Raw genomic sequence first — 23,805 nt, forward strand, 5'->3', positions numbered from 1 at the left:
CTGCGCGCAGGCGCAGTGAGGACAGCGTTATACGCAGAGCGGCAGAGAGTCGTCTGCTGGAGTATTTACCAGTGTGTGCGAAGCGACCGCATGGGATGCAATCATTTGAACATCACAACACTTTTTTAAAGGTTTCATGGGACTGAGTTAAGTTCCCCCCTCCCCTCCGCACTAAAAAAAATCGAAACCCTTCCAATTGCTCCTTTTTTTCACAAATATATATATCGATTCGATAACAAAAGATAGAATCCGTGCGTTTTGGGGGTGTCTAGGCCTATTGTTGCCACCGGCTCGTGTGGAGAGGAGATTTACCTAATTTTTTGACATTAAAATGATCTCAAAATCTGCAACTTTCATCGGATTTTCATGACCTGCTCTGCCCCCGACCATTTTTGCCCGTCCTGGTCCTAAGTCCTCTGTTTGTGATTTTGTTTCAACAAAACGCATTCACTGTTAGATAGTTTTAGACATTTTTGTGGTTTTGGACGTCAAGACCAGGCCTTGTCCACTTAACAATTAGTTGATTAATGACAATTAATTTCCAATTTTATGGCTTTGGACCAAGTAGACTTTTTTGGACTAGATTTTTTTTTCAGCGCAATTCTTCAAATAAAATAAGGAGCTACTTAGGGGGTCGCTGTAAAAGGCGGTCCCCGATAATTGACTTTGCTCATAGTACATTGCCCGGTGTGCAGGGCTGCCGCAGGCCTTGTTGGACCTCTCCGCCGTCGTGACCGACCCCACCGCCGCGTGCGCCGTGACGCTGCGCCGCGGTGCCGCTGGAGACGCGGCGTGGCGCTGCGAGGTGCGGCCCGCGAAGGACGACTCGTCCAGGCTGCTGCTGTGCGTGCTGGCGGCCAGCGGGCAGCTGCAGCAAGAGGCGCAGGCCGAGCAGGACGCCACGTCCCAAGGTAAGGTTCGACTCTGAGTCCGTTGCAATCGCCGAATAACTTGTCCTGCCTGTGGAGTTAAATGGTTTATTTTACTTACTACTCTTTACTGACAGCGTGAATCCGTAAACGTAATTCAGGCCGCTTAATTCCGTAATGCCTGCATAATCCGAGAATTCCCCTAAGCTTATCATTAATGCAATCGCAAATATCGTACACGTGTCCGTTATTACGAAGCTAGCCTGTTCGTGCCGCCTAGTTCACTCCCTCCCTAGGCTGGTAAGGGGTCGTCCTCAGATTACGTTTTACGGTTCCCCCCCCCCCCAAAAAAAAAAAAAAATTTAATAAATTACGCCGTTTTTGCTGGCTTAAAGACCCCACCCGCTCTCACCCCCATGGACGTGACATCATCACGTTGAAGCGAATGTAATAAAATTTCACGTTCCTTTCAGGACTGTGCCGTGTCACATTCGTTTGAATGCAAATTGGCCATAAATTAGCTGATTCACATTAAAACGAATGTGACACAACGCTCTCTGCAACGTGATATTCTGTCACATTCGTTTCAACGTGAGGTCACGTTCCTGGAATAAAATTAGTTGTTAGTAATTTATAATATTGATGAATCTTACACGGTAAAAACGGTTCCTTGTTTTCCCAGGAACTCCCTGGAAATCGCCTGTCTCTACCATAGGCTTCCTGGGAAAACCAGGTACCGTTTTTACCGTGTATAGAATTCTCTCGTTACAATACATACGGATGCCTGGTGCGGCCTGCACCCTGTTTGCACGTAGCGATTGCCTGAAACCTTGTCTGACAGCGGTCTTTCGCTCGGTTCCTCGTGTTGTCCAGCGCCATGTTGGGTGGAGAGAAGCAACGAGATCCGTACTCTAGATGAGGATCGGTGGCATAAGGGGTTCCGGGTGAAGACCGCCCAAGGGCCTGGTGCCATCTCGGAGGTCGTCTCTGACAGGTACTCCACCAAGGTGAAGGTGAAGATTGACTGCACTGCGCAGCTTGTAGAAAGCTATTTCTACCAACTGAGGCCAGTGCTAGAAGCGTGGGTAAGTGCGTTGACTCGTCTCAAATCATTTATGCTATCGCAGTGTTTTCTTAGTATTGTCTGTCATGTGCAGGGCCTGATCTCTGAGGTGACTCCATCAGCTCTTGATGCGCTCAACACAAGCAGCAGCAAACAAATCAAGGGCAAGGCGGACTTGTTGGCGAGTGAAAGTCTGCAGAAGGTATAAAGTATATGTTTCCTTTTTTTTAGGTTTTGAACCCTAGGTTAAGGTCTGATTACAAATAGTGCTGAGCTTAGATAAACTGTTCTTACCCCTAGACTTGAATCAATAGTTTTTAAAGAAAGTTTATCAATGTTTCTTAAATTGAGTTGGGCTTTTTCGCAGTCCCCTCGTTGCCCCTGAAAAAGCATACTATTGCCCACAAAATGAACGCCTAGCTCTAGCATCGAACAAGCAAAATTACACTACCATCCTAACTGTCTACTTTCGAATGCTTTCTTGCCAGTAAGGGAGAGTGGGATAATTCCGGACGCTTATTTTTCTTTTTGCTCTTTGAGCTTGAATATGCTTCTTGGGTCAAATGTTATAACAGGAGAGTAAAGTATGGACCTTTGCCTTCAAAATGACATACATAAAAGCCAAATCTCAGCAACGGTTAGGGAGATCTATACACTGTTAAAAAATGGTTGTACAGAAACAATCAGATGAGTGAAAATTTAGTCGTTCCAAAACATAGAATTTCATCATGAACCAAAGCGAAACAAATGTCGTTGAGTCTAGTAAGCGACATTTTGTCGTTAAAGAACAAAATTCTTGTTATCACTCTTTACGATACAATTTGTGTGGAAACAATATCTTTTGCAATTATCTGCTCAATTAAAGCATATTATGAATAATGATCTATTTTGTTCTTCTAAGTCATAGGGAAATTACTATTGTTAAAAAAATAAATTTAGCGACAAAAGTACTCTATGAATATTGTCGCAGACATTACAAAATTTCTTTTGGACTTTCAATACTTGTCGTTGATGTGTTATTGTTGGTGCGTTATTACAAGTAAGTCGTTGTGAAATTATCCCTTAGTTCCAATACGACTGCGGTTTAACAAGCTATTCGTTCCATAACAAATCTTGTTGCTAAAAAAGTTAGCGATAAATGTGTCTCTAAGTTACGACAAAATTTTTATCAGTGTATATAGGCGCCTAACAAAAGCCTTGCACGTGTCTGGAATTACCCCAGGCTGGGGTAATTCCGGACGACCTATGGGGCAATTCCGAACGACCTTAAAATTTGACACTACTCGAGCTTACTTTCGCTTGTTTTGATGTGAGGCATGCTTTCAGAAGGCGTACAAGGACATTTGCTGCGAACTAAAGTGTTTAATTATTACTCAAAGCATATTATAAGGAATAATTTCTATCAAAACCCCTAAATTGACAACACTGCCGTGAGTATAGCTCAATGCTGCAATGCTGTTTTTCGTTCGTTCTTTATGCTTCGCAAAGGTGGGGATGCATGTCTACAATTTTGAACCTACTACCTTAACATTATGCGGGAAATTGAAGAAAACAACACTTCTTGCCCGGATTTACCCCACAGGTAGTAAAAACCTTTGATGTTCAATTGTAAGAAAACGGCGAGTCATAAGAGCACTCCCGAAACGCCAAAGTAAAGTCCTAAGACCATATAATATGATAAAATTTTAACCATGGGACTTAACTTGATGGTAAGGTACGATAAGTACATGGAAATACGAGGTAAAGATGCAGCTTTTGCCTATTTTTGATGGTTACTCAAATTTCGAGAAGCGACCACAGCCAAACGGCTTGACCTCCTACCTTGGCGATTTGGAATTATCGTTTTTAATTGATTATCTTCCTCTGTTAGGCGGGCTTTTGAGTTATCTTCACTCAAACCCAGTGAAAATCAAAGTGTCCGGAATGACCCCACTCCCCCTTACACACTTACAAACGCACACTTGGCCAAGTACTTACACACTTACAAATGCTTATGCTTAGCATGGAGTTAAACGACGCCAAGCCATAGACAATCAACTATATCCATAGATCAACTGCTTCATGCCCAGGCTGGGATCCATGTGTTACGCCGCTCCCTGATTGGTCGTTACCTTTCACTTCACTCGTCTTTGGTCGGCTGTGGTCACCAAGCTGCCTCGGCAGCGAACGCCGCGTCCTGATTGGTCGAGGAGGCTCGAGCTCCACCAATCAGAACGCGGCGTTCGCTGGCGGAGGCAGCTTGGTGCAGTCGATGCCACACTTGTGGAACAGTTTATACCTTTTAAGTTGATGTTCAGCTGCTTTCAGTGGGTGAAAAAGAAGCTCACATAAATGAGGAATATCATCAAACGGCTCGATTTTTCAAATGAACTTTAATTTTAGAGCCTCAGAGGAAGTTTTACGGAGGAACACCGCTCGTGCCGCTCGTGCCGACAACTGATTGTTTGTTTTTTCACTTGGTTTTTATACCAAAAAGCTTTGCTCAAAAACCAAGAGCCAAACATAGATTTGAACAGGCTGAATGCAATCACCCCTCTAAAATTGACATTTTCGATTTTTAACCTTAAAATGTTGAAGTGAAAGGTACGGCCCAATCGGGGAGCGGCGTAACACATGGATCCCACCCGGGCATGAAGCAGTTGGTCTATGGATATAGTTGATTGTCTATGGCCAAGCATGCGTTTGTAAATGTGTACTTGCCAAGCTTGCATTTGTGTGTACTTGGCCATGTATGCGTTTGTAAGTGTATACTTGCAAGCATGCATTTGTAAGTGTATACTTGCAAGCATGCATTTGTTAGTGTCCAGTAAATAGACAGGTTTGTAGTGTATTTCAATCTCAAACATGAAAATGAGACTCATTTTCTAGCGGTTTATTTCGTTGGATATCCGTGCTCGTATCCGTGAGCCTCTCCGCCCACCGTTTGACAGGCACTGACGCCACTCCTCCACAGGTGCTGACCCTCACCGGCCTGGACTGCTCCACGTCGGCTCCGTTCTGCCAGCAAGTGCTGCAGCGGGTGGCCCCCCCGCCTGGAGCGCCTGCAGCTCGTGCCCCCCCAGCAGCAGCACGTGGACCAGGCCCGGCGATGCCTCGCCTGCACAGCCGGGCCCCGGTGGACGTCAAGAAGGAGTGGCTGCAAAGGTGGCGGCCAAGAGTCCCTGCGCTTCCTGGAGCTGCACTGAAAATTTCGAGGACGCCCTGGCCGACCCCCTTCCCGTCTTCTCGCGCCCCGCGCCACCTGCAGGCCTGCGCTGGCTGCGCTGTGGCTTCTACCCGCTGCGCGCCGCCCTGGCCTTGGCGCGCGCGCACGCCGACACACTGGAGGAACTGCAGCTGGTGGCGGACGTAGACAAGCCGTACGGGTGTCCCGACCTGGCGCTGGAGGTTAGGCTTTGCGGCCTCAAGCGTCTGAAGCGGTTGGTGCTTCAGCGTGTAAACGCGTACGGATCTCTATGTCAACATTCCTTGCCTTATTGTCAGTCCCAGAATCTCGCTCTTTGGAACATGTTTGTTGAATGCGACGCTACTGTGGAAGTGCTGTGTTCGTGGTGTGACATAGATTCTATGCCGCAAGCTCCATCCCCGGCCCCCTAACATGGATTGATTTTCTTTTTAAATCTGAATCTTACATCGATGCCAATGTGTACATGATCATTGTGTAAGCTCAGTTTAGGCAAGTTTTATTTAGAGCTTTTAATTATTTTCGTATCTGTTTTCTTACGTAATCAACACTGAAAAATGTCCAAGAAAATTCATTTTGACGTTTGGTTTTTCATGCCATGTCAAAATTTAGGAGATGCTTCATCCCTTCCTGTGTACTCCTCTAACTGGTAGTATTTCGAAGACACAAATTATCACGTCAATCTAGTGTTATTGAAATATTCATTGTATTGTCCATAGCCATATCGCCAAAGATCTATGAGCATAAATACAAACACTATTATGGACCAAATTTTTTTTGTTAAGTGTTGTTTCTTAAAAGTCTGCGGTGGGAAAAATGTAGGCGATGCGTGATCTACAGACCTGTGCAGAAAGCGAGACCCTCCCATATCTAATGTCTTTGTAGGTCACACTGCTTATAAGAGGATACCCAGGCATTACAGCGTGCGGTATCCTACGTACACTGAAATCTGAAGGCTGAGCATCGCGATTAAAATTTGGCGAGAAATATTTCTCACCGTCTTGCGGTGAGAGAGAATCAAATTTCTCACCAAATTTTGTCATGAATTGTTCTTGCAAGCCATCATACAACGCGTTAATAATTTCTCACCACTTCGCGGCGAGAATTCTGATTCTCACCGCTAGTTGAGGATTTTGAAAATTCAAAATGTCCCAAAGTCGGGTATGTTGTGCTGGAGCACTCCCGTAAGACTCCTGACACTACGTAGAGGGCCATTGGGGCTGCAAACAAACAGTCTTCTTTCTGCACTCTAAATGTCTTACAATGAAATTTGACCTAAGTTATTTGTATGTTACAGTGAATTCGGCGCAAGCATAATACGAAGCAATATTCCTTCGTAATACGAACTTTTCAGCTTCTTCATTGTAAGATACAAAGAAAAAACCCTTTGTAATACGAAGAAAAACCCCCTTCGTATTATGCTTGCGCCATTTCCCTCGTATTATGGGAAATTTCTTCGTAAGAAATTTAGAGTGTGGCGAAAAAGTGGAATGCTCTGAGCATGCGCCGCGTAGGTAGGCAAGCCATCGTCCACAGCCTCTTCACTGCTGCAGAAGGGCGTGCACTGGTAAAACTAAAGCGTAGTATTACCATCTGTTTTCAAGCGCAATTAGTTTACGCTGCAGTGGCTTGTATATACGTTTACCAGTATGCTGGTGTATTGGTGTCTTGTTTTGTACGGCTTCCCTGTGACGTGTCAAATGGCTGGCCTGCCTTCGTGGCGCGCTGGCGTAAGGTAATACTACGCTTTAGTTTTACCAGTGCACGCCCTTCTGTGCTTGGCTCTGCTGCACACCTACGCCCACCTTCTCAGAAGCCTGGCCACCCATGTGGCACAAAAGTAAACGGGGCTGCCTACCCTCAGGGCGATTAGCCGGCGGTCCGCGTCCGACCGTTCGCAGCAGGTCTGTTCAGGTGGACGCAGAGATCTCCTCCTATCTTTGTCGCGCTCAAAGGCCGTTGAGTAGGGAAACGAAAGAGATGATTCCTTAATTCTGCTGCAGTTCCCTGGCGTCGCCTGGCGTTGTGCGTCACCGCTGTGTGACTTCGCTGTTCACGAAAACATTTGGAGACAGCCGGCACTCGCAGTCTGACTACGGTCTTTCCTCCCTACGCCCTCTATTTTGACGACGACATGGCGCCAGTCTCTTTTACCAGTCTGCCTTGGCTTGACTCGACTCGAAAATGTAAGCAACTACAGTGCATTCGTATTGAAAATATTTTCAGTAGATGACCAATGTAACTTACACATTTTTATGAATCGGGAGTTACAAAACACGGTGAACTTAATATACTGAAGTTGGGCGAAAGCCTAGAAACTATATCAGTGTAATAAGCACTTTCAGCTTCAGTTCCAATTGACTTGTCACAAAATTCCACAAAGTTTATTACTATACCAGTTGAGAGGACCAGTTGAGAGGACTCGCAGAAAAACCAAGTGGCCTTACATAAGTTTTGATGTTTTCCTTCTCAAACTTTTACTGAGGCTATTTGAACTTCGCATCGTTCACAATAACCATTAGTTTAGTATAAAATTTCACTGCTAATTTGTTTCCGTTTCTTTTGGGAACTCACCTAATTGGACTTGTTCCCTTCATCCACTTCCTAAATGCTTTCTCCAGTGTATTTTCTCGCCAAAGTGAACCAGGCCGTCGTGCGACGTTCAAGCAACTGACCTGTACCATGTTGTTTCTGCCTTTAGTAACGGTTGGTTGTTGTAAGGGCGATAAAAGGGCACAAAGACGAAAGACAGAGATTGAGTGATTCAAGGATTTATTTCCCTCTCATCAAGGCACAGGGTTTATCGCCAAAAGCGAGCTTGGCCGGGGTCACCGCTCAGTAGTACGTGTAGGCAGAGCGCACGTAGGGTGCGGCGGCCACGGCGGGGGCGTAGGCGGCAACGGGGGCGGTGTAGGCGACGGAGGGCGCGTACGAGTAGGAGTAGGCGGGGGCCGCTGCGTACGCTGCCGGTGCGTACGACAGGATCTGGGGCTGCGGCTTGGCCTGGGCAACGGCGGCCAGCACCACGAGGAGGAAGACGACCTGCAACAGCACCAACAGGAAAAGTAAGCAAACACGTCGGGGCGGGACTTTTATTGTCCGCAGCACCACAAAACGACAGCGGGACTCACGGAGGAGTTCATGTTGGTGGTGAGACTGAGCTGCTGGACTCAAATGTGACGCTCACCTTCCACAGCCGCTGTTTTATACACAGCCCGCCGCTTGATGGACCCAGCGGGCCGCGTCGACCAGAGTGGGGGCAGATATGGGGGCGGGGCGGTCGTGGCGTCATCGGTGTCGGAAGGAAGCGATTCAAGCCCCAAATCAAGCGAGACCAAATTTAGGCAATCCCCAAAGAACAGGGGAACGTTTCGGGTAACTTTTGGTTGTTAATAAAAACTTACGGGCTTCGAAGGCAACTTTTGAAAATTTTTCATTTTCTGCACAACCTGAAAATCGGAAACAGTTTTCGAAATCAATGTTCAGATATCACAAAACAATTTTAAAAGACCCCCCTCTGCACAGGAGCATCACTTGATGTTTTCTTCGGGAGACTGAGCTCTTAAATTTTCTCATCCCTCATGTTGCGTAGCGCCTTTAAAAGGCCCACTCTTGCGGCCCCTTCATTTAAGTTTTTTGGGCGTAAAAAGGTCAAGTCTCCGGCAAAAGGGACCTTTTCTCTTAAAAAAGAAACTTTGGGCCAGCGCGGATCGACGCTCGATTATTTTCCTTTTATACTGCCACAATCTGAATGACCCCCCTGCCTCCCCCTCGCATCGACTCGCACCTGTGGTCGGGTGGGGCCACCAGGCATCCAGGCGGCGCGTATAAAACGGCGGCCGTGGAGGCAGAGCGTCACATTTGAGTCCGCAGCAGCTCAAACTCACCACCACCATGAACTCCTCCGAAAGTGGGCCACTGTTCTCGTCGTTCCAACCCGACCCGGCCTCAAGCTGAAATGACTGGTCCTGTTGCCGCTGTTGCAGGTCGTTTTCCTCCTCGTGGTGCTGGCCGCCGTGGCCCAGGCCAAGCCCCAGTTCCTGTCGTACGCCCGGCAGCGTACGCAGGGGCCCCCCGCCTACTCCTACTCGTACGCCCCCTCCGTCGCCTACACCCCCCCCGTTGCCGCCTACCCCCCCGCCGTGGCCGCCGCACCCTACGTGCGCTCTCCTACACGTACTACTGAGCGCCCGACGCTTTGACCGACTTCGAGTTTAGCATGGCCGGCAGCGCACCCCCCCCCGAGAGGTTTGGAAAAAAAAATTGTGAGAACCACCGAATCGTCTTTTTTCTTCATTTCAGAAACGTTCGCCTCGCGCCAAAAAGCGTTTGAACAATTTAAAACGTTCAAGGTGGGTTTGGAGCAACCCTACCCCCCAGTGACCAAAACACATGCACCCTTTGGCGAACAGGGGCCCCAAGCCTACGGACCATGCGTATTTTAACTACGCAGCTTTCAAAGAACTGTTCGTATTACTAAGATATTCTCTTTGTACTGGCAAACGAAACGAATTGTCTGAGTTTTGGCAGTGCTCAGCGGGTTTTTCCCGGGCGACTGTTTTTTGGACCTTTACCCTCTGAGCAGCTGAAAGGTATAAAATGCCCCAGGCTACAGAGATCACTGTGGCTTTCGTGGTCGAAAGAGGGAGATGGCAATAAACCATTGACTGCATTGACCAATGGGTTTTTAAATGGAGAAGATATTTAGCTTAAAAAGTCCTCATACAATGGCTTTCTTTACAAAAGTTCGAAACTGCTCAGTTTTCTTTTAAAAAAGGAAAAATATGTCGGTATACTTGTTTTGTTTTGTCCCGATATCGACATGTTAGGAAGATATTAGTTCAAAAATTTTATTCAACACATAATTTCATAAAAAAATCTGCTAATGGCAGGCTCTCAGTTTAGCGGAAATGGAAGCAATCAACCGAAGTGCTTTGACTTCATTAAAAAAAAACGTGTGTAAAACTATTTAACCTGTGTTTTATAAAATTAGTGTAAAAGGAGCCGCTCTACCCCTGACCCCTAAAAATTTTTTAAATTGTTAAAAATAACCGCTAAAAGTTAAACAGAGAAACAAACACTTTCACCTGAATGCATTTCCATTTCCCCTGTCTCAAAATCCACTACGTTTACGAAAAATCAGTTGTGAGGCATTTTTTCCTAATATAACGGAAAGTCATCAGTTGCAGTAATCTTCAACGAAGTCCTTTACACTAATTGTTTTTCCCTTTTCCCGAAACTTTTTCTTTACTGTTTCAATTTCGTCATCGACCAAATTCTTGTGTCAGTCTAAATTTTCTCTGCAATTCATTTTTTTTTTTTTTTCTAATACAAATGCTGAAATGGGCCTTTTTCCCTTTTTTTGATTGCTGGACCATTTCGAAAAGGCATTTTTTGCCACACTGAACCAGGCCGGATGCGGCAATCGAGCTCTGTCCTGTACCAGTTGTTTCTGTTTGGTAACGATAAGGGTTTTTAGAGGGTGGTAAAAAGGGGGTCATGTCAAAAAAGAAATATAAGGTGATTCAAGGATTTATTTCTCTCGATTCATGAGTCAGGTTTGATAACCAAAAGGGGCTTTGGGGGTGTTACAGCTCAGTAGTACGTGTAGGCAGAGCGCAAGTGGGGGGGGGGCCACGGCGGGGGGGGGAGGCGGAAAGGGGGCGGGTACGAGGAGGGCGGTCGGTAGGGTGGCGGGGGCCCCGGGGACGGCCGGGGGAGACAGGATTTCTCGGCTTCCTGGGCAAACCGGGGAAAAAGGGGAAAACGACCTAACAGCAAAGTTTTTCAAAACCCTCGGGATTTCCCGTCCTACCAAAACAAAATCACGGGGACTGTTTGGGGGATGACCGGCTAAAAGGACCTACCCCCCGCCCTGTTTTTTTTAAAGGGGCCCCTTTAGGACCCACGGGGGTGAAATCAGTTGGGGGCGGGGGGGGGGGTTTGGGGTCTGGGCGGGGAAAAGATTTGCCCAAACGCGCCCCAAAAGGAAAACCTAAAAACAGGGGGGCTTTGGGGGCCTTTTTTTTTAAAAAAACTTACGGGTTCGGGTTTTGAAAAATTTTTTTTTTGCAAAATTCAGGATTTTCGAAAATTTTTTCTCAGAAAAAATGGGGCTCCCCCGCCAAGGGGACCGAAAGCACGGGAGACAGCAAAGTTCCCATTTGGGGGGCCCCTGGGGCCCCCCCGCGGGGCTTTAGAAGATTTTTTGGGGGAGCAAAACTGCCGGAACAAGGGGACGCTTTCCTTAAGCTTTTTTCCCCCCCATAAACCCCGGGCCTTTAAAATTGGGGGCCTTTGGCCCCTTCCCCAAAAAGCCCCACAAGGGCAAATTTGGTTTTAAAACCGGACCCCCGGAAAAAACCGGGCTGGACAACCCTTTTAAAACCCAATAAAATACCCCACGGGACCCCTCCCAAATTTTTCCCCCCTCCCTTTTTAAATTCAAGGGGAAATTTTTTTTGCCCGTTTTAGGGTTTTTCCCCGGGTTTTTCCCCGGGGCCCACCGCCCCCGTCTTTTCCCCCACTCGCCGGGGGCTTTCTTTATTTTGGGTGGCCCCAAGCCGTTTTTTTTCCCCCCCCCGGTGGGGCCCCCTTTTGGGCTCGGACATGGGCGGGGGCGGCCACCGGTCGGGCCGGGGCCCCCCGGTGGGCGGAAATTTATGCAGAACCCCCCAAACCCTTTTTCGACTTCCCCCTCCCCCCTCCCCCCTAAGGCCGGGCGCAAGGGGGCCCCTGGGCGGCCGCGGGGCCCCGCCCCGGCCTCCGGGACAGCAGCCCCCCAAAAACCCCCCCCGCCCTTAAGCCGCGTGCCCCTTTTTCGGGAAAAAGGGGGGGAAAGACTTTCCCCCCTTAAACGAAAAAAGGGGGAAAGGGGAAAAAAATTTTTTCCCCCTTTTTTTGGGTTTGGGGAAAATGATTAAAAGGAAAAAGAAAAAATTTTTTGGGCCCAAAGGGGCCACCCAAAATTGAAAAATTTCTTTTTTTTAAAAGGGCGATCGGATTAGGGGGCCGGGCCCCCCCAGTTTTTGTTCCCATCCCCCCGGGAAAAAAAGAAAAAACCCCAAAAAAAAAGGACAATGAACTTAAGCCCGGAAATTTCTTTTCCCTTTGCACGGTAGGGTTTCCCCAAATCCCATTTTAAAAAAATGTGGGCCCTCCGGGGGAAGGGGAAAACTCCTGAAAAAATGGCACGGAGATTGAAAAAAGCCCCCCTCTACCAAAAAATTCCCCTTAGCCAAAATTTTGCCGCGGAGTCGGCCGGGGGGAAGCGTTCCTTAAAATAAAGCATCTTTGGACCAGCGCGGATCGACGCTCGATTATTTTTCCTTTTATACTGCCACAATCTGAATGCCGCCCCTGCCTCCCCTCGCATCGACTCGCACACTGTGGTCAGCGTGGCGGCTCCACCAGGCATCCAGGCGGCGCGTATAAAACGGCGGCCGTGGAGGCAGAGCGTCACATTTGAGTCCGCAGCAGCTCAAACTCACCCCACCATGAACTCCTCCGTAAGTCGGCCACTGTCGTCTCGTCGTTCCAACCCGACTCCGGCCTCAAGCTAAAAACTGACTGGTCCTGTTGCCGCTGTTGCAGGTCGTTTTCCCTCCTCGTGGTGCTGGCCGCCGGGGCCCCAGGCCAAGCCCCAGTTCCTGTCGTACGCGCCGGCAGCGTACGCAGCGGCCCCCCCCTACTCCTACTCGTACGCGCCCTCCGTCGCCTACACCGCCCCCGTTGCCGCCTACGCCCCCGCCGTGGCCGCCGCACCTACGTGCGCTCTGCCTACACGTACTACTGAGTGTTACACCGGCCAAGCCCGCTTTTAGCGATAAACCCTTTTGTTTAAAGGGGGAAAAAATTTTTGAATAAATCCGGCCCCGGTTTTTCCCTTGACCCCCGATTAACCCAAACCCCAGAAGCAGAAAAAAATAGGGGCCCTTTCTTTTTGGTTGAATTTGGCCTGATTTCAGAAAACGGTTTTGGGGTTCCGGGGCCAAAAGGGGCGGGCTTTTTGGGCCTGGGAAACCCCCGGGCATTTTTACCGTTCAGGAAACATACTTGGGGGATGGTCCAGGACCAAGAAGCAAATTTTTAAATTTTTTTCCCTTTTTGCCGGGGTGAAACTTAAAAACCAAGGCCGGGCCCAACGTGAAAAGTACGGTTTTTGGGGAAAGCGGGGGTCTCCGAGCCTTTTCAAAACTGGGGGTCTCAATGATCTGAAAACCATACGGTCCCCTACGGAAGAAAGGGCTACCGGAGAATTAGGGAGGCCTAAAGGGGGTACTAGAAGGCTCGAATTTTGGAAAAATTAAAGAAACTGTAATTTCCACAAGTATCATCGTATCCAGTTATCCCCCCAGATGCACGAAATTAGTTTGAGAGGACGTTGTGCCGTTGAGTCTTTTAAATTAAATCAACATTCGGAACTTTTTTATTTTTTCCTTAAAATTTTTACCATTTTAACGTGTACTCAAGGTTTTCTAGGGAAAATTGATAGTCAACAAAAAAATTTGAAATTTGAAAAATTTTTAAGGGAAAAAGGGAAAATTTTTGGGGCCCGGAATAGGCAAAATTTTTAAAAAGGCCCGGCAAAAAAACGTGGAGCCCCGCAGCTCCAGGGCTCTCACAGGCTCCGGCCTACAGGTTCCGGCCTACGGGTGGCGGCGTACGGGTCTGTACGGCCTAACGGGGGAATACGGAAAAGGGCTCGGAAAACCCTGGCAAAAAAAATTAACAAATTTTCTCTCTTTTTTGGGCCCAGTGATTCCACCCCCCGTATCCTAGTAAAACAGTACTGGTCGCACTTGGCCTGAATTACTGCACGGTGAAAACGGTTTCTGGGTTTGCCGGGAAGCAATGGTTAAGGCGAAATCGCTTCTAGGAGTTCCTGGGAAAACCCGGGACAGTTTTTACCGTGTCAGGCTACATACTTCGGAGAAATTATGTCATAACTCCATATATTTCCAGAATCATTTTGGAACCATTTCTACTCTCACATGATAGCAGGATGTCTAGAAACTTGATTTAAAACTTGAGCTGTCTAGGCTCTCAAACTAAAAATGACAATCCGCCTACTCGTTGTGAAAGCACAGACTTGTACTCTACAAACTGAAGTTGTACTCAGTACGCATCTGTAGACGCATACCTTACAAGCTACTTAATAGCACATCACAGATGCATACACTGAGAAATCTACAGATGCATACTTGCTGAGTTCTAGCAAATGCATACTAACTGGTATGCTAGATGCATCTGTAGATGTGTACCATAATAGCCCAATATGCGTCTCAGATGCTACTGAGTACAACTTCAGTTTGTAGAGTACAGTGCTCAATAGAGTGTACTTGTCAGTACACGCAGAAGAGGCTGTACTACTGAAACTGTTGAGTTTGCAGAGTACCTATACAGAAGTTATTTATAAGGTTCTAGCTGTCCCTGCAAATAGTTCATTGTTTTTGAAGAAAAATTTCCAAAATGGATTTCTTTGCTTCTTGCGGTTCCTGGATCATTTCTCCGAAGTATGTAACAGCCTGACACGGTAAAAACTGTCCCGGGTTTTCCCAGGAACTCCCTAGAAGTCGATTTCGCCTTAACCATTGGCTTCCCGGCAAACCCAGAAACCGTTTTCACCGTGCAGTAATTCAGGCCAAAGTGCGACAATCAAGTAACTGTCTTGCACTATTTTGTTTCTGCTTTCATGAGCGGTTGGTGGTAATCAGGGCGGTCAAAGGGCACAAAAGCCAAGAGAGACAGAGATTGGGTGATTCAAGGATTTATTGTCCTCCTCAAGACACAGGGTTTATCGCTAAAAGCGGGCTTGGCCGGTGTAACAGCTCAGTAGTACGTGTAGGCAGAGCGCACGTAGGGTGCGGCGGCCACGGCGGGGGCGTAGGCGGCAACGGGGGCGGTGTAGGCGACGGAGGGCGCGTACGAGTAGGAGTAGGCGGGGGCCGCTGCGTACGCTGCCGGCGCGTACGACGGGAATGGGGCTTGGCCTGGGCCACGGCGGCCAGCACCACGAGGAGGAAGACGACCTGCAACAGCGGCAACAGGACCAGTCAGTTTCAGCTTGAGGCAGCAGTCAGGCTGGAACGACGAGACGACAGTGGCCGACTTACGGAGGAGTTCATGGTGGAGGTGAGTTTGAGCTGCTGCGGACTCAAATGTGACGCTCTGCCTCCACGGCCGCCGTTTTATACGCGCCGCCTGGATGCCTGGTGGAGCCGCCACGCTGACCACAGTGTGCGAGTCGATGCGAGGCGGAGGCAGGGGCGTCATTCAGATTGTGGCAGTATAAACGGAAACTAATCGAGCGTCGATCCGCGCTGGCCCACGTTGCTTTTTTTTAAGAGAAAGGGCGTCTCCGCAGTGCTGATCTGACTTCGACCCCTGTGCGCCAAAAATCTCTAAGGGGCAGCCGCAAGAGTGGGCTATGCTTCCTTTAAAGGCGCTACATGAAAAAAATTTTATCGTAACTTAGCTAAACATTTATCGCAAATTTTTTTTTAGCGAAAAATTTTGCTGTCAACGAATAGCTTGTTAAACCAAACTCGTATTGGAACTAAAGGATAATTTCCAAGGACTAACTTGTAAGAACACATTAGCAGTTACTTTCAAAACAAGTCGTTGACCAACAACAAATGGTTGGTCAACGACAAGTCTTGTAAGCAAAAGATTTGTAATGTCTGGGACAAGATTCATGGGTACTTTTGTCGCTAAATTTTTTGCCTAATTCTTTTTTAAAAATAGTAATGTTGCTATGACTAAAGAAGTCCAAAAAGATGATTATTCAAAAAATGCTTTAATTGAGCAGATAATTGCAAAAATTTTTGTTTCTAACAAATAGTATCGTTAAGGGAGGTAACAAGAATTGTTCTTCAACGACAAACTGTCGCTTACAAGATTCAACGACATTTCTTTCGCTTTGGTTCATGATTAAATTCTTTGTTTTGGAACGACTAAATTTTCACTCATCTGATTGTTTCTATACAACCATTTTTTAACAGCGTACGCAACATGAGGGATGAGAAACATTGAAGAGCTCAGTCTCCCGATGACAACTTTATCAAGTAGATGCTCCTGTGCAGAGGGAGGTATTTTAAAATTGTTTTTTGATATCTGAACATTCATTTCGAAAACGGTTTCCGACTTTCCCGGTTGTGCAGAAAATTTAAAAATTCAAAAGTTGCTTCGGAGCCCGTAAAATTTTAAACTCCCTAAAGGTACCCGAAAAAATTTCCCCCGTTCTTTGGGGATTGCCTAAATTTGGTCTCGCTTGATTTGGGGCTTGAATCGCTTCCTTCCGACACCGATGACGCCACGACCGCCCCGCCCCCATATCTGCCCCCACTCTGGTCGACGCGGCCCGCTGGGTCCATCAAGCGGCCGGGCTGTGTATAAAACAGCGGCTGTGGAAGTTGAGCGTCACATTTGAGTCCAGCAGCTCAGTCTCACCACCAACATGAACTCCTCCGTGAGTCCCGCTGTCGTTTTGTGGTGCGACGGACAGTGGAAGACCCGCCCCACGTGTTTGCTAACTTTTGCTGTTGCCGCTGTTGCAGGTCGTCTTCCTCCTCGTGGTGCTGGCCGCCGTGGCCCAGGCCAAGCCGCAGCCCCAGATCCTGTCGTACGCGCCGGCAGCGTACGCAGCGGCCCCCGCCTACTCCTACTCGTACGCGCCCTCCGTCGCCTACACCGCCCCCGTTGCCGCCTACGCCCCCGCCGTGGCCGCCGCACCCTACGTGCGCTCTGCCTACACGTACTACTGAGCTGTGACACCGGCCAAGTCCGCTTTTGGTGATCAACCCTGACTCATGAATCGAGGGAAATAAATCCTTGAATCACTCATATTCCTCTTTTGACTTAAGCCCCTTTGACACCCTTTAAAAACACCAATCGTTGCCAAAGCAGAAACAACATGCTGCAGGACAGCAGCTCGATTGCCGCATACCGGCCTGGTTCACTGTGGCTAAAAAGTACCTTGGCGAAATGGTCAAGCAATCAAAAGAAGGGAAAACGTCCATTTCATCATTGTTATAAGAAAAAACAAAAAACGGATTTCAGAGAAAATTTAGACTGACACAAGAATTTGGTCGATGACGAAATTGAAACAGTATAAGATAAAGTTTAAGGAAAGGAAAACATGATCAGTGAAAAGAGACTTCGTTGAAGAATACTGCAACTCATAACTGATCCAGGAAGCGGAAGAAGGGAATAACTTGACTTATCCCCAAATTGATTTTTTATTTTATTAGTGTGCCTTAGAATGGTTTACATCGTTACACCAAATTATTTGACTGAATTCCAAGCAGTTTAGGCGAAAATCCACATGGAAAAAGGGTATAACTCAACTTAACCCCTTTTACGGTCTAAATTTCATTGGAAAATGGAGATAACTCAACCGAAGTCCACATGAGTCCGTTTGACAAATTGGCAAAAGGATATAACTCAACTTGTATTTTTATGAATCTAGTGTATAAAGAATCAACTCAACTTAACCCCTCCTCAATTTTAAATTTCAAATTGGAAAAAAGAGCTAAGTCCAAAAAATGCACCAGGGTAACAAACACTTTATGCAGACTATTGTTCCACTTGACTTGTCTCCAAATTCCTCTTGGTTTAGGAAATATAAGGTGAGCTGACTCTGTTTTCCATTTCAACGCAAAGTGATAAGTCGCAGAAATCCTCTACCGAGTGACCTTACACTTTTGATTTTTTTCCAAAATTTTACTAATGCTTTTTGGAACTATTAACATCTGCAACATTCATTTTTTTTTGTTTTAGTTTACCCTGCTAACAGTTTTTGGTTTCTCCTGGAAAATGTCCAAAATTGAGTTATCCCCTTCTTCCGCTTCCTGGATCAACTTTCCGTTATATTAGGAAACAGACGCCTCAAAACTGATATTTCGTAAACTTAGTGGTATTTTGAGGCAGTCGAATGGAAATGCACTCAGGTGAAAAAGTTTGTTTCTCTGACATACGTTAAGTTGGTGTTTTTCAACAACTTAAAAATTTAAGAGGTCAGAGGTTGAACGGACTCCTTTTATACTAATTTTATAAGAACACAAGTTAAATTAAGTTTTACAAACGTTTTTTGTCAATGTAGTCAAAGCACTTCGGTTGAGTTGCTTACATTTACCGCTAAACCAAGAGCCTGCCATTATCAGAGTTCTCCATGAAATTATTTGTTGAATGAAGTTGTTTGAGTTAATATCTATCTAATATGTTGATATCGGGACAAGACAAATCAAGTAATACCGACATATGTTACTATTTTTTAAACAAAAATTGAGCAGTCATCGAACTTTTGTAAAAAAAAAAAAGCCATTGTATGAGGACTTTTGAAGCTAAGTAACTTTTTCATTTGAAACCTTTTAGTCAATGCAGTCAATGGTTGATTGCCATCTCCCTCTTTCGACCACGAAAGCCACAGTGATCTCTGTAGCCTGGTGCATTTTATACCTTTCAGCTGCTCAGAGGCTAATGGTCCAAAAGTACAGTCGCCGGAAAACGTCTGCTGAGCACTGCCAAATCTCAGACAATTCGTTTCGTTTGCCAGTATCAAAGAGAATATCTTAGTAATACGAAGCAGTTCTTTGAAAGCTGCGTAGTTAAAATCACGCATGGTCCGTAGGCTTGGGTGCCCCTGTTCGTCCAAGGCTGCATGTGTTTTGGTCACTGAGAGGAGTATGGCTCGCTCCAACACGACCTTGAGACGTTTAAGTTGTTCAAGCGCTAATGTGTCGCGAGGCGATCGTTTCTGAAAATGAAGAAAAAAGACGATTCGGTGGTTCTCAGCAATTTATTTTCCAAGCCTCATCGGGCGGGCTGCGCTGCCGGCCATGCTGAAGACTCTGAAGTCGGTCAGAAGCGTCGTCGGCGCTCAGTAGTACGTGTAGGCAGAGCGCACGTAGGGTGCGGCGGCCACGGCGGGGGCGTAGGCGGCAACGGGGGCGGTGTAGGCGACGGAGGGCGCGTACGAGTAGGAGTAGGCGGGGGCCGCTGCGTACGCTGCCGGCGCGTACGACAGGAACTGGGGCTTGGCCTGGGCCACGGCGGCCAGCACCACGAGGAGGAAGACGACCTGCAACAGCGGCAACAGGACCAGTCAGTTTCAGCTTGAGGCCGGAGTCGGGTTGGAACGACGAGACGACAGTGGCCGACTTACGGAGGAGTTCATGGTGGTGGTGAGTTTGAGCTGCTGCGGACTCAAATGTGACGCTCTGCCTCCACGGCCGCCGTTTTATACGCGCCGCCTGGATGCCTGGTGGAGCCGCCACGCTGACCACAGTGTGCGAGTCGATGCGAGGGGGAGGCAGGGGCGTCATTCAGATTGTGGCAGTATAAAAGGAAACTAATCGAGCGTCGATCCGCGCTGGTCCAAAGATGCTTTATTTTAAGAGAAACGCGTCACCTCTGTTCCGGACAGACTTTGACTCCTGTACGGCAAAAATCTTGGACTGAAGGCGGCCGCAAGAGTGGGCTCCCTTTTAGGGCGCTACGCAACATGAGGAACATTAAATAGCTCAGTCTGCCGATGACAAAATTATCAAGAAGATGCTCCTGTGCAGAGGGAGCTCCCTTACATTTTTCTGATTTCTGAAAATGGATTTCGAAAACGGTGACCGTGCAGATAATGTGCAGATAATGAAAAATTTTCAAAAGTTGCCTTCGAAGCCCGTAAGTTTTTGTTAACAACCAAAAGGTACCCGAAACGTTCCCCTGTTCTTTGAGGATTTCCTAAATTTGGTCTCGCTTGATTTGGGGCTTGAATCGCTTCCTTCCGACACCGATGACGCCACGACCGCCCCGCCCCCATATCTGCCCCCACTCTGGTCGACGCGGCCCGCTGGGTCCATCAAGCGGCCGGGCTGTGTATAAAACAGCGGCTGTGGAAAGTGAGCGTCACATTTGAGTCCAGCAGCTCAGTCTCACCACCAACATGAACTCCTCCGTGAGTCCGGCTGTCGTTTTGTGGTGCGACGGACAGTGGAAGTCCCGCCCCACGTGTTTGCTAACTTTTGCTGTTGCCGCTGTTGCAGGTCGTCTTCCTCCTCGTGGTGCTGGCCGCCGTGGCCCAGGCCAAGCCGCAGCCCCAGATCCTGTCGTACGCGCCGGCAGCGTACGCAGCGGCCCCCGCCTACTCCTACTCGTACGCGCCCTCCGTCGCCTACACCGCCCCCGTTGCCGCCTACGCCCCCGCCGTGGCCGCCGCACCCTACGTGCGCTCTGCCTACACGTACTACTGAGCTGTAACACCAGCCAAGCCCGCTTTTGGTTATCAAACCTGACTCATGAATCGAGAGAAATAAAGCCTTGAATCACCTTATATTTCTCTTTTGACATGAGCCCCTTTTACCACCCTCTAAAAACCCTTATCGTTACCAAAGCAGAAACAACATGGTACAGGACAGCAGCTCGATTGCCGCATACCGGCCTGGTTCAGTGTGGCTAAAAAATGCCTTTTCGAAATGGTCCAGCAATCAAAAGAAGGAAAAAGGCCCATTTCAGCATTTGTATTAGAAAAAAAACAAAAAATGAATTGCAGAGAAAATTTAGACTGACACAAGAATTTGGTCGATGACGAAATTGAAACAGTATAAGATAAAGTTTCAGGAAAGGAAAACATATTAGTGTAAAGAGACTTCGTTGAAGATTACTGCAACTGATGACTTTCCGTTATATTAGGAAACAGATGCCTCACAACTGATATTTCGTAAACGTAGTGGTATTTTGAGACAGTGGAATGGAAATGCATTCAGGTGAAAGTGTTTGTTTCTCTGATATACGTTTAGCGGTTATTTTTAACAACTTAAAAATTTTAGAGGTCAGAGGTAGAGCGGACTCCTTTTACACTAATTTTATAAGAACACAGGTTAAATAAAGTTTTACACACGATTTTTTTCAATGAAGTCAAAGCACTTCGGTTGAGTTGCTTCCATTTTCCGCTAAACTGAGAGCCTGCCATTAGCAGATTTTCCCATGAAATTATGTGTTGAATAAAGTTGTTTGAACTAATATCTTCCTAACATGTCGATATCGGGACAAGACAAATCAAGTAATACCGACATATGTTTCCATTTTTAAAACGAAAACTGAGCAGTTATCGAACTTTTGTAAAGAAAGCCATTGTATGAGGACTTTTGAAGCTAAATATCTTCTCCATTTAAAACCTATTGGTCAATGCAGTCAATGGTTGATTGCCATCTCCCTCTTTCGAGCCACAGTGATCTCTGTAGCCTGGTGCATTTTATACCTTTCAGCTGCTCAGAGGCTAATGGTCCAAAAGTACAGTCGCCGGAAAACGTCTGCTGAGCACTGCTAAATCTCAGACAATTCGTTTCGTTTGCCAGTATCAAAGAGAATATCTTAGTAATACGAAGCAGTTCTTTGAAAGCTGCGCTCTACAAATCAAAGAGTGTACATAGTATGCTCTAACTGGAGCATGCCTGCAAGCACGCTCTAGCTAGCGCATGCCTGCCAAGCATGCACTAGCTAGAGCATACATGCCAAGTACACGCTTCCTGATGCAGAAAACTCCCTATCCCTTATGCAGTAAATGTATGCTTCAGTTAGCGTGTACATGGCATGTATGCACTAGTTAGTGCATGCCTAGCAGGCATGCGCTAGTTAGAGCGTGCTTGGAGGCATGCTCCAGTTAGAGCGTACCATGTACACTCTTTGATTTGTAGAGCGTAGTTAAAGTCACGCATGGTCCGTAGGCTTGGGTGCCCCTGTTCGTTCAAGGCTTCATGTGTTTTGGTCACTGAGAGGAGTATTGGCTTGCTCCAACGCGACCTTGAAACGTTAAGTTGTTCAAGCGCTTTGTGACGCGAGGCGATCGTTTCTGAAAATGAAGAAAAAAGACGATTCAGTGGTTCTCAGCAATTTATTTTCCAAGCCTCATCGGGCGGGCTGCGCTGCCGGCCATGCTGTAGACACTGAAGTCGGTCAGAAGCGTCGTCGGCGCTCAGTAGTACGTGTAGGCAGAGCGCACGTAGGGTGCGGCGGCCACGGCGGGGGCGTAGGCGGCAACGGGGGCGGTGTAGGCGACGGAGGGCGCGTACGAGTAGGAGTAGGCGGGGGCCGCTGCGTACGCTGCCGGCGCGTACGACAGGAACTGGGGCTTGGCCTGGGCCACGGCGGCCAGCACCACGAGGAGGAAGACGACCTGCAACAGCGGCAACAGGACCAGTCAGTTTCAGCTTGAGGCCGGAGTCGGGTTGGAACGACGAGACGACAGTGGCCGACTTACGGAGGAGTTCATGGTGGTGGTGAGTTTGAGCTGCTGCGGACTCAAATGTGACGCTCTGCCTCCACGGCCGCCGTTTTATACGCGCCGCCTGGATGCCTGGTGGAGCCGCCACGCTGACCACAGTGTGCGAGTCGATGCGAGGGGGAGGCAGGGGCGGCATTCAGATTGTGGCAGTATAAAAGGAAACTAATCGAGCGTCGATCCGCGCTGGCCCACAGTTGCTTTATTTTAAGAGAAGTGCGTCGTCTCAATGCCGGACGGACTTCGACCTTTGTACGCCAAAAATCTCTAACTGAAGGCGGCCGCAAGAGTGGGCTATGCTACGTTTAAAGGCGCTACGCAACATGAGGGATGAGAAACATTTAAGGGGGGACCCTGGTGAAAAAATCGTCAAAATTCCAAAAAATAGTATTTTCAAAGTTCATAGATAAAAATGTGCATAGAAGGTTTGAAATTCAACAGGTTGAACACCTTTGAGCTGGGTGGGTAGTTTCTTTATCATTTGGAAGGAAATAACATTGAGATCAGTTGTCGTTGGCTTCTACGCTCAAGTTCACAGCATTGCTCAGTCGACAAAAATTTTTGTCGTAGAAAGACTTCCTGCGTTCCTGGTTGACACCTACATGAGTCGTCTTGCATGGACTCTATTCATTGATAACTTGTCGACAAATTTTAGTGACGGAATCTTGATATCAGACCTACTTTTTTTAAAACACGCCTTCAAGTTTGAAAAAAGGGGAAAAAATCACTTTTTTTTAAATGTTGAAATTTGAAAACTCATATCTCAGGACAGAAGTTGAATTTGAAAATTCCGTCACTAACAAAGTTTCAACTTTCTGGGATTATTTTGAAGCGTACTTGGAAGTTTCACCAGGGTCCCCCTTTAAGAGCTCAGTCTCCCGAAGAAAACATCAAGTAGATGCTCCTGTGCAGAGGGAGGTCTTTTAAAATTGTTTTGTGATATCTGAACATTGATTTCGAAAACTGTTTCCGATTTTCAGGTTGTGCAGAAAATTAAAAACATTCAAAAGTAGCATTCGGAGCCCGTAAGTTTTTAATTACACCCAAAAGGTACCTGATATATACCCCTGTTCTTCGGGGATTGCCTAAATTTGGTCTCGCACGATTTGGGGCTTGAATCGCTTTCTTCCGACACCGATGACGCCACGACCGCCCCGCCCCCATATCTGCCCCCACTCTGGTCGACGCGGCCCGCTGGGTCCATCAAGCGGCTGGGCTGTGTATAAAACAGCGGCTGTGGAAGGTGAGCGTCACATTTGAGTCCAGCAGCTCAGTCTCACCACCAACATGAACTCCTCCGTGAGTCCCTCTGTCGTTTTGTGGTGCGACGGACAGTGGAAGTCCCGCCCCACGTGTTTGCTAACTTTTGCTGTTGCCGCTGTTGCAGGTCGTCTTCCTCCTCGTGGTGCTGGCCGCC

General features: G+C 47.5%; 3 protein-coding genes and 1 long non-coding RNA gene across 19 annotated transcripts in view; 3 read left to right on the top strand and 1 right to left on the bottom strand.

Moving 5' to 3' along the window:
* The window catches only part of LOC117654295 (gastrula zinc finger protein XlCGF49.1-like), a 346,548-nt gene that overhangs the window by 85,769 nt on the left and 236,974 nt on the right, over positions 1–23,805 (top strand). The window lies entirely within an intron of this gene.
* LOC117654322 lies at positions 783–4,991 on the top strand. Its single transcript, XR_004588304.1, has 4 exons — positions 783–911; positions 1,743–1,954; positions 2,027–2,134; positions 4,886–4,991. It is a non-coding gene; the product is annotated as an uncharacterized LOC117654322 (long non-coding RNA).
* LOC117654320 (cuticle protein 16.5-like) lies at positions 18,748–19,834 on the bottom strand. Its single transcript, XM_034400900.1, has 2 exons — positions 19,281–19,834; positions 18,748–19,196 (listed from the first exon to the last, which is right to left on the bottom strand). Exons 1-2 carry the CDS (start codon positions 19,290–19,292, stop codon positions 18,996–18,998), a joined length of 213 nt encoding a protein of 70 aa, XP_034256791.1. The 5' UTR covers positions 19,293–19,834; the 3' UTR covers positions 18,748–18,995.
* LOC117654319 (cuticle protein 16.5-like) lies at positions 19,966–20,409 on the top strand. Its single transcript, XM_034400899.1, has 2 exons — positions 19,966–20,066; positions 20,155–20,409. The coding sequence occupies exons 1-2, from the start codon at positions 20,055–20,057 to the stop codon at positions 20,359–20,361; spliced, it is 219 nt and encodes a 72-aa protein (XP_034256790.1). The 5' UTR covers positions 19,966–20,054; the 3' UTR covers positions 20,362–20,409.

The sequence above is a fragment of the Thrips palmi genome, unplaced genomic scaffold (assembly GCF_012932325.1).
Source record: "Thrips palmi isolate BJ-2018 unplaced genomic scaffold, TpBJ-2018v1 HiC_scaffold_10, whole genome shotgun sequence".
Lineage (NCBI taxonomy): Eukaryota > Metazoa > Arthropoda > Insecta > Thysanoptera > Thripidae > Thrips > Thrips palmi.